This window comes from Peromyscus leucopus, chromosome 23 (assembly GCF_004664715.2).
Source record: "Peromyscus leucopus breed LL Stock chromosome 23, UCI_PerLeu_2.1, whole genome shotgun sequence".
Lineage (NCBI taxonomy): Eukaryota > Metazoa > Chordata > Mammalia > Rodentia > Cricetidae > Peromyscus > Peromyscus leucopus.
The window spans coordinates 15853171-15863618 of record NC_051082.1 but is presented as its reverse complement, the minus strand read 5'-3'; the positions used below and the strand labels follow the sequence as shown (position 1 = coordinate 15863618).

General features: G+C 49.4%; 1 protein-coding gene across 1 annotated transcript; it reads left to right on the top strand.

Moving 5' to 3' along the window:
• Window positions 1-16: 16 nt before the first annotated feature.
• Eif2b1 (eukaryotic translation initiation factor 2B subunit alpha) lies at window positions 17-10239 on the top strand. Its single transcript, XM_028885779.2, is given in 10 exon segments — window positions 17-118; window positions 845-907; window positions 910-945; window positions 2151-2287; window positions 2388-2504; window positions 5040-5152; window positions 6583-6651; window positions 7464-7539; window positions 8812-8937; window positions 9479-10239. Coding segments are annotated over 10 exon segments (990 nt in total). The 5' UTR covers window positions 17-30; the 3' UTR covers window positions 9644-10239.
• The last annotated feature ends 209 nt before the right edge of the window (window positions 10240-10448 follow it).

The window sequence follows — 10448 nt, the reverse complement described above, 5'->3', positions numbered from 1 at the left end:
TGAGAGGTCCACCTCGAGGCGACGGAAGTGATGCGCGAGAGCGCGCGGCGCGCTGTCAGCCCCCGTGGCTTGCTGCCGGCGCGGTTGCGGGGCTCGGAGGAAGCGATGGAGGACCAGGGTGAGTGGGGTGGCCGCCGCGGCGGGGACACACGGGCAGCCCGGGCTCGAGCCGGCTTCCTGCTGTCACTCACCGCTCTTGGGCCGGGGTCTGGGCCTCTCGGACGCTCGCCAGCTGACTTCCAGCACGCGCTGTCCGAGGGGCCTCCGCCCCCCAAAACGGGCTCTCAGAGGAGGCAGTGTGCAGGCCACCGCAGCCCCGGGTGTCCGCTGTGCGCAGCAGAAAGACACGTCGCCCCTGCTGGAAGGGATAAGGCGTCTTGGGTTTGCTTGTCCATCATGGTTGTCAGAAGAAATGAAAAACAAAACAAACTAAAATGCTGATTTTAATTAAAAAGTGAACTGGGTAGAACTGTATTCATTCTTACATTTGCGTTTGTGCACATGCGTAGACTTGATTGTAGACTTCTCAGAAGGGAGCAGGAGGAATTAATAAAGTGAATGAGAGGATTCCCTAGACTACTAGCCCCTGGGCTTGGCCCCTAAATTCTCTCCCTTGTGCATCAATGAGGTGTGCCTCTGCCAACAGTACGGAGGTATCTTCGCCATCCCCATCAACATTTGCTGTGCCCAGTAACTTTCAAAGCTGCTTTCTTAAAAAAAAAAAAAAAAAAAAAAAAAAAAAGTTTTTGCTTCTTATTCTTAAGGCCAGCAGTTGAAACCAAGCTCTCAGGCCTCATCTTGCTAAGTTCTGTGATGACCCTTTTTTTTCCCTCTCTCTTCCTAGAGGTAATCGAATACTTTAAGTCACAAATGAAAGGCGATCCTAACATGGCCTCAGGAGTGGCTGCCATCGGACTTTGCTGGAGTTCTTGAAGAGAGACAAAGGTACAAAGAGTCAGCCTCAAATAGTTTGGTCCTCAGGAAAGTCTTCAGGTGACTTTTAGAAATGTGGACAGGGAGACATTCAGGTCTGTCTAAAGTCTCAAGCTCAGCCTGGAGGGATCCCTCAGGCTATCACCTTAAAGAGTCTCATCTACCTACAAATGCGCTTGGAATCAAGAGTCAATAATACAGCCTGAGCCAGAAGGCCTAAATTATAGCAGTAATTTAGCTTTATAGATGAGTACCAAGCTGCTAGCTTGTCCTAGATTCTGTGTGCATGCTATAGAGAATGTCCCAGAATAAATTCTGGTATTGACAGGTGGTAGTGGTGCATGCCTTTGATCCTGGCACTCGGGAGGCAGAGGCAGGCAGATCTTGTGAGTTCAAGGCCAGCCTGGTCTACAGAGTGAGTTCCAGGACAGCCAACTCTACACAGAGAAACCCTGTCTCCAAAAACAAACAAAAAATTCTGGTATCAATATTTACTGAGATCTACTAAACAAGCATTGTTAAGTCTTAAGATTCTGGGTATAATACCACCTCTTATAAATACAAAGTGATAATGGTGCCTTTTTCATCCTCATGGGGTGGCCAAGAGGAAAATTTCTCTAACACAGCCTTGAATGTCTTCCCAGTGTATATACATACGTTCAGATACCTTGGACCCTGCACTGTCTCACAGATCTCATCTGCTGTCATTAAGTAATGACCTGCCATGTTGTAGCTTACTGCAGAACACATCAGCTCAGCCCTGCTGGCTTCTTGGATTTTTTTTTTTTTTTTCTGGTTTTTCCGGACAGGGTTTCTCTGTGTAGCTTTGGTGCCTGTCCTGGATCTCACTCTGTAGACCAGGCTGGCCTAGAACTCACAGAGATCTGTCTCCCGAGTGCTGGATTTAAAGGCATGCACCACCACCGCTCAGCCTCCAGGTCCTTTCTTATTCAATTCTTGGTTGAAATAATGCAAGAGGCCAGCCCTGTAAAGTAGCTCAACTGACCTTGTTCATCATCCGACGTTTTCCCGTCCTCGTTACAGTTTGTAACTCGTCTGTTTCTTTCTGTGCTTGTTTATGGCTCCGTGAGAACAGAGCCCTCCCCAGTGGCTGGCACAGAGATGCATCCAGTATTCTTTGAAAGAGCAGATGAACTGCAGACCAGCAACAGCCATGGTCATAAATAAACATCACATTCCTTACTTCATCGTTACAGGAGAGACACTTCAGGGCCTGAGAGCGAATCTCACACATGCCATAGAAATCCTGTGTGGTGTGGACTCCTCCGTGGCCGTGTCCTCTGGCGGAGAGCTCTTCCTGCGCTTCATCAGCCTCACCTCCCTGGAGTACTCGGTAAGCCCCGCCCTCCCTCAGGAGTCCCTTCTTTGTTTGCCTGCAAAGACTGTCAGCTTTCCTGGGATCGCCTCCCTTCATTTTGCTCTTTGCTCCGCAGGATTACTCCAAATGTAAGAAGATCATGATTGAGAGAGGAGAGATTTTCCTCAGGAGAATATCCCTGTCAAGAAATAAAATTGCGGACCTGTGCCATACTTTCATCAAAGACGGGGCGGTGAGTAGATGGCTTCCCTGTGCTGCTAGAATCAAGAGCTTTGGAGTCAGGCTGCTGGGCCTGAAATCCTGGCTCTGGGACCATGGACAAGTCACTTCTCTGTCCTGCAGTGTTCTCGTCTGTTTATAAGGACAGCAGCAGCTGACTGACTGGGTAAGGTGAAAATGAGATGCCGTGTGTAGCCAGTGCTCTGTAAACAAATAGTATAGAGGCTCACATCATGAACTCAGAGAAGAACATGGGACGACATAAATGAGTCTTGATTTTCACTTTTTTCTTTTTTGTGGAGCTGGGGATGAAAGCAAGGGCCTCAAACATGCTAGACATATTCTACCACTGAACTACACCTGTAGCCTCTTAATAAGCTATCTTTCTAAGAAGTATTTTTAATTCCATCTATTTCTTTATTATGTGTTTGTGTGGGTATACACGGGTGCCACAGTGGGTGTGTGGAGGTCAGAGGAATTGGCTGTTTCCACTGTGTCGGATCTGGGGGTCAAACTGGGGTCGTTAGGGTTAATGACGAGCACCTTTGCCCACTGAGCCATTTCACCTGCTCTAAAGAAGAAGTATTTTATATATACACACACACACACACACACACACACACACACACACACACACACACACACATATATATTATTTTACAATACCATTCAGTTCTACATATTAGCCATGGGTTCCCCTATTCTCCCCCCTCCCACCCCCTCCCCTTACCCTCAGCCTACCTCCCATTCCCACCTCCTCCAGGACAATCCTCCCGAGGACTGCGATCAACCTGGTAGACTCAGTCCAGCAGTCCAGTCCCTTCCTCCAGACTGAGCCAAGTGTCCCTGCATAAGCCCAGTTTCAAACAGCCAACTCATGCAATGAGCACAGACTTGTCCACTGCCTAGTTGCCTCCAAACTGATCAAGCCAATCAACTGTCTCACCTATTCAGAGAGCTGATCCAGCTGGGGCCCTCAACCTTTGTTCATAGTTCATGTGTTTCCATTCATTTGGCTATTTTTTTTCAATAATTGAGTAAAACTGAAATTTATTTTAAGCCACAGTCGTCCTAGGGACCTCCATGCTATATATATAGCCTCTATGGTTCTATGGGTTGTGGTCTGATTGTTCTTTATTTTATATCTAGAATCCACTTATTAGTGAGTACATACCATGACTGTCTTTCTGGGTTTGGGTTACCTCACTCAGGATGATTTTTTCTAGTTCCATCTATTTGCCTGCAAATTTCATGCTTTCATTGTTTTTCTCTGCTGAGTAGTACTCCATTGTGTATATGTACCACATTTTTTTCATCCATTCAAGAAGAAGTATTTTTATGGTTGGGTTTGTAGTTAGTCCTCTAATTTGAAATGGTCTGCCCAGACCAGCAGTTACCATGGTCACTGGCATGCATTTGAGCCGGCATCAGCCCTGGGTGGAGCTGTCTTCTTTATAGCTGTGACCTGTCCCTGGTTAAGTGAGGAGTGGCAGGTTCAGCCAGTCTCCAGCTTGTCCCCTCCAGCAGGTGGTGAGGCCTTCATGTTTTCCGAGCCATTAGCGCAGCCTCCCACCACCTCAGCCTCCACAGACCATGCCTGTATTCACTTGCATCGTGATTCTTAGATGTTGTCCTTGGCTTCACTGTACTCCCTACCTTTGAAGCATGCTATTAAATATGTGACTTACTGGGAGGTGGGGATGGGGCTGTGTTAATGGCAGGGCCACACCTGGGTCAAGTGGAGGCCATGACACTCCTCAGCTCACAGTGTATGCCTATGCTGTGGGTTTCTTGCTCACACCACCCACAACTCTTAACCTGGGTTAACAGCTGGGTTAAAAACGCAGAGCTGCTGAATCTTGAACCTGCAGGCAAATCACCCTCGGACTTGTTAAATGAAGACTCCTCAGGTTTGAGATGAGGCCTGAGCACTTGTGATTCTAATGAGCCTTGTCCTCCACATTGCCTTGTGTAGTCCTCTGCATTCTTAGAGCATAGGCTATGTGTGAGTCCACAGGTCATTATCTGCACCACAGACAGCTGTATTTACCCCACAGTGCTCGTCGGTGTTGGAAAATGTCTTGGCTTAACTTGTATATAGTTATTAGACGTCTATTAGACTTTTTACCCTTCTAGAACAATCAGGTGGGTCTGCCACAGCGGGACCACATGACAAAAGGTCAATTAGGGCCCGGTTTCCCTTGGTCTTCCACTGCCGGTGGCCTCATCGGCCACAGCATTACCCACCCTTCCTGGCACCTGTAAGAAGTATGTAAACCTGTCTTATTGGCAGGGAAGCCAACCCGTGATGTCTCCTGGGCCTTCAGGTGTACTGGCTTCTATACCTTTGGGGTCTGCTGGGGAGATCTGTGCCCTACTCCTTGGGCAGAAGTGTTGAACTGATCAGTGGGCTTGAACTTCAGTGGACTGTCAGAGTCACCCTAGTTGATTTGTAGCACAGGTGCCAGCAGGTGTCCTATGAGGGTGCGGGCAGTGCGGGGCAGTGGCTGGCAGCTTGCCCCTCTGATGGAGGTTTCTTGTTCCATAGAGAATTTTGACTCACGCCTACTCCAGAGTCGTCCTGAGGGTCCTGGAAGAAGCCGTGGCAGCCAAGAAGCGGTTCAGTGTGTATATCACGGAGTCCCAGCCTGATCTGTCCGGGTAAGTGTCTTGCCCCCAACCAGTGCGTCAGCATTGTCCTGGACCGTTGGTGACTGCTCTGAGCCTGGGGGAGAGTCTGGGTTTGCAGGGGCACGGGGCAGGCTGTGGCCTTTTTGTTTCCTTTTCCATTTTAGGGTTTGTTGTTGTTGTTGTTTTAAGGGTGTTTCTTTAGGTAGTTACATCAGGAACAACAGGAGACTGTAGGAAAAGCTTTTACCAGTTGGTGATCGACAAAACCATCTCCAGAAAACACATAAAGCAAACTTTGTTCTCAGTTAACTTCATCACCCAGGCTCCTTTAAGAGTGTAGTTCCGGCCGGGCGTTGGTGGCGCACGCCTTTAATCCCAGCACTCTGGAGGCAGAGCCAGGCGGATCTCTGTGAGTTCGAGGCCAGCCTGGGCTACCAAGTGAGCTCCAGGAAAGGCGCAAAGCTACACAGAGAAACCCTGTCTCGAAAAACCAAAAAAAAAAACAAAAAAAGAGTGTAGTTTCTGGGGGTTTTGTAGTGCTGAGGGGTGAATCCGAGTCCTGCATATGCTAATCAAGCACCCTGGAGCTGGACCTCCAACTCTATAGTTTAAGAAGCCAGTGAGTGATGATAAGCCAGGCCTGGTGATACACGCCTTTAGTCCAGAACTTGAGAGGCAAAGGCCAGCCTGGGCTACAGAGCGAGTTCCAGAGCAGCCTGGGCTACACAGAGAAACCCTGTCTCAAAAAAAAAAAACGAAAGGAAGAAACCAGTGATGGCTTGGCAGTTCAGAGCACTTACTGCGCTTGCAGAAGACCTGGGTTTGATTCCCAGCACCCAAGTGGTGGTTCACTGTCACCTGTAACTCCATTTCTAGGGCATCTGGGCCCTCTTTTGTCTTCTCAGACACCAGGCATGCATGTGTTGTGTCTGATACATGCAGACAAAGCACCTGTTCATATTGTCTTGGTTAGGGTTTCTATTGCCGTGAAGAGACACCATGACCACAACAACTCTTAGAAAGGAAAACATTTAATCGTGGTGGCTGCCTACAGTTCAGAGGTTCAGTCCATTATCGCCATGGTGGGAAACATGGCAGCAGCAGGCAGACACAGTGCTGGCTACTTGTTGGTCAGAAGGCAACAGGAAGTGGACCGTGGCACACTTCCTCCAACAAGGCCATACCTACTCCAACAAAGCCACACCTCCTAGAGTACCACTTCCTATGAGATTATGGGGACGAGTTACATTCAAACTACCACACACATAAAATAGAAACAACTAGATCTTAAAAAAATAAAAATGAATAATTAAAGAACTTTGGTTCTTGTTTCCCTGGTCCAGTCAGGACCTGCCCCTTAAGCCACTGAGGTCACAGGACATCTCTGTCTAAATCAAGTTCATCATGCATCACTGTGGGACTTTCTTGGACTTTATCTAATGTCCTCATGTTACCTTCAGGAAGAAAATGGCCAAAGCCCTCTGTCACCTCAATGTCCCTGTCACTGTGGTGCTGGATGCTGCTGTTGGGTAAGTGTGACTCTCCGTGTGTGCATGCTGGCTCCAAGCAGGGCTTTCAAATTGGGTTGGAGTTTGAATCCTGTCCATAAAATCTGACTGGGTGTCACCTCTCCCTTATCAGACAGGCAGCCACTCTGCTGCAGTAGGGTTATCGCGAGGTCGGGAGAGTGCAGGAGACGGACGGCATGCCCAGCATTGGACTGTGTTCGTGCATGTTAGTTGCTGCAGTCTTCTTTCTGAGACACGCTCCTGTAGCCCAGACTGGCCTGGAACTCAGTCTTTCCTCAGCTTCCTGAGTGCTGGGGTTGCTGGCATGATCATAATGCTCAGCTGCTCATGTTTTCAGAGTCAAAGGGAAAGGTCAGGCTGTGGTCGGTCAGCAGTTAGGTGACCGGTGCACTCTGTGTCCTCAGACATGGCTGCTGGGTGGCTGGGTGGGAGTTTGTCCCACCCACAAGGTCCCAGCTGGGTCGTCAGTGTCTATCACTGAAGAACAGTAGTCCCTTGGGAAGAAGCTCATTATTAAGGCGGTTAGGAGTGTGCTCCATAAGCATCTTCAGCAGGTCTTACTGTCTTAAAAAGTAAACTGTGATACACATATTATCCCAGCACAGGAAGGCAAAGGCAGGCGGACCTCTGAGTTCGAGGCCAACCAAGGTTACATACTGAGACCTTGTCTCAAAGTTGTAATGCCCATGGGAAGGTAACTGGTAACAGTGCCAGGACAGCTATCTGGCAGCTGTGGAAGGTACTTACATCACCAGACATTAACTAGAGCCAAGCAAAGCATGCAAAGCTCTTCCTTGTGTCCGTCTCCTCAGCTACATCATGGAGAAAGCAGATCTTGTCATAGTTGGTGCAGAAGGAGTGGTTGAGAACGGAGGAATTATTAACAAGGTAGGTACTGTCACCCTGTCCGTCCCTGTACACCCCTGTAGCACAGCAAGACCGTGGTCAGATTTCCTCTTTGGAGGATGGCCTTTGTCACATCTGTCAGTTTACTCATGTACACACAATAGGTGCTTTTGTTTGCATCTGTGTTCTGACACAGGGACCTGTATAGCTCAGGCTAGCCTCAAACTACGTAGCTGAGGCTAACCTGATCCTATTGTCCCAAGTGCTAAGATTACAGGCACGCACTACCACACCCAGTAGATCCAGCAAAACAATGCGTGCACCTTCTTAAGTCTTTGGTTTGCTGGCTTTCAGCCATTCACACCATGCTATCGCCAGGGTGCTTATAAAACCTTCTGTTGGTCCCAGATGGCCTTTTCCCATGTCCCTGGGTCACCTCTGTTCTCTGTCCTGACTTTTCCAGTACTAGGGACTCACATAATGCTCGTGGTTTTGATCTTGATGTAATTCACTGACCCCACTTCCCCAACTTGCCCAGACCACAGCATGTGTCAGAGCTGCCTCCTTTCATGCCGAGTGCCGTTCCATCCTGACACTGACCGTGGGGTCACGTTCACTTACAGTGGACACTTGGGCTTTCCCACCGTTGGCTGTGGGGCAGGGAAGAGCAAAGTGGGGATTTGTCCTGGGCTGCACCTGGCTGGTGGTCCTGGGCATCCTTTCCGGGGTTTGGGACCACTTATCTTGGAAGAAAAAATGGTACCTTTTTTTGCTTTTTGGTGGTTTGGTTTTTGAAGACAAGGTTTCTCTGTGTAGCCCTGGCTGTCCTGGAACTCACTCTATAGACCAGGCTGACCTCAAACCCAAAGATCCACCTGCCTCTGCCTCCTGAGTGCCAGGATTAAAGGTGTGCGCCACCATTGCCTGGCCTGTTGCTCTTCCTTCCTTTTTTTTTTTAAAGATATTTCATGCTGGCCTTGACTCAGTATGTAGCTAAGCTTGTCTTTGAATTTCTAATCCTCCTGCCTCACCTTCCTGTGATCCCTGCTGGGATTACGTGTCTCCCCAGGGCCTGGTTTATGCGGTGCTGGGGCTTGAACTCAGTGTCGTCATGTTACACAGGCATTCTACAGCTGAGCTAAATCCCAGCCCTCAGAGAGGACCTTTCAGGAAAGCAAACAGCCACTCTCAAAAAAACAGAAGGAAACACAAAGCCTCTGATCACCATGCCAGACTAGCCCTCACTCTGTGCTTCTGCTTGCACGAGATGTGCGAGCTCACCTTGTGTGTCTTCCGTTTTCCCTGACTTCTCAGATCGGAACCAACCAGATGGCTGTGTGTGCCAAAGCCCAAAACAAGCCCTTCTACGTGGTTGCAGAAAGTTTCAAATTTGTACGGCTCTTCCCGCTCAACCAGCAAGACGTCCCAGACAAGTTTAAGGTGAGTTTTACATATTTGACAGGGTCTTTGACTCGGTAATGTTTCAGAAAGTTCCTCCCTTCCCATTGCTCTTTCTTCAGTGCTCTTCCAGTCAGGGGACAAGGCACTCACTGGTGGTGGGACCTGGGCATTTGTGGGCAGAATCTCCGTCTTGTTTATTCACACAGCACACTCTGTGTGCAGAGACGCTCTGTGGCTGGTGAGCGGACCCCAGCCTAGGAGTCAACCCTTGTCTTCTCTGTGTGCAGAGAAGCTGTGTGGCTGGTGGGTGGAACCCAGCCTAGGAATCAACCCTTGTCTCCACTCCCATCTCTGCTTTTACAAATGTGACCTTGGCCAGGCCCTTCCATTGTGGCCTCTTATGTGCGTGTCTGGGATGGGATGTATCCTGTGACATGCTGTCCCTCCCAGCCTGCCACACAGCCAGTCTCCCGACACGGGACGTCCTGGCAAGAGCTCATGTACTGCTCAAGCTCTGGCCGCAGCAGTACAGAACCTGGATACACGGCCAACCCAATAACTCCAGTTCTCCTCTCCTCAGTACAAGGCAGACACTCTGAAGTCTGTGCGGACGGGACAGGACCTCAAAGAGGAACACCCATGGGTCGACTACACGTCCCCGTCTTTGATTACCCTGCTCTTCACGGACCTGGGTGTGCTGACACCGTCTGCTGTGAGCGATGAGCTCATCAAGCTGTACCTGTGAGCAGAGTCGCCTCCCGCCAGCTTGAGGGAGCACGTGTGCACAGCCACACTGGACGGCAGCCTCTCCACTCGCAGCCAGGGCCAGAACCGAATCGCACTTTGAGATTTGTATGCAGAGGGTTCACATCAGAAGTCCTGGAGGATCCTTTCAACTCAGCTGTCATGGCTGAAACACGTTCCCAGTTCTAGAACCAGGCTGAAGCATCCTTCCAGTTTTCAGAAACTCTCCGTCTCAGGAAGTACAAGTCAGAGGGTGGCTGCAGCCCGGGACAGACAGACAGCTCACGAGTGGGGACTCTTCTCATCCCACTGCAGGCTGGTTCGCATCCGTGAAAGGACGCAGGCCCCTCTGCAGTGACAGCCACCGAGGACACACATCATGGAGTGCCTTACACAAAGACCGCTTCTGGCTTCAGGGCCAGACAGAAAACCCAGTGCAGGAGCCACATTCACTGACACTGCTTATAGAACATCTGGAACTTCTGTCTACAAAACAACCTGGGTTTACTTTACACATTTAAGTCCCGAACAGCTTTTGTAAATTAAACATGGGAACAAATCAGGATCTTTACAAATAAATGATATGAAAGATTTGGATATGGTGTTGCATCAGTACAAGGAGACCCAGGCCAGAAACAGTTGGGCAGAACACCGGAAACAGCCCACAGCACTTTCCAGGGTAGGATCCCCTTCCTGGTTTTCAGATAGTTGCCAATAAATAGCACCAGAGTCAGTTCTAAAATGTTCTCACCCCAGTCTGGGTGTGGTGGCACCAGCCTGTGACCCTAGCACACGAGAGGCTGAGG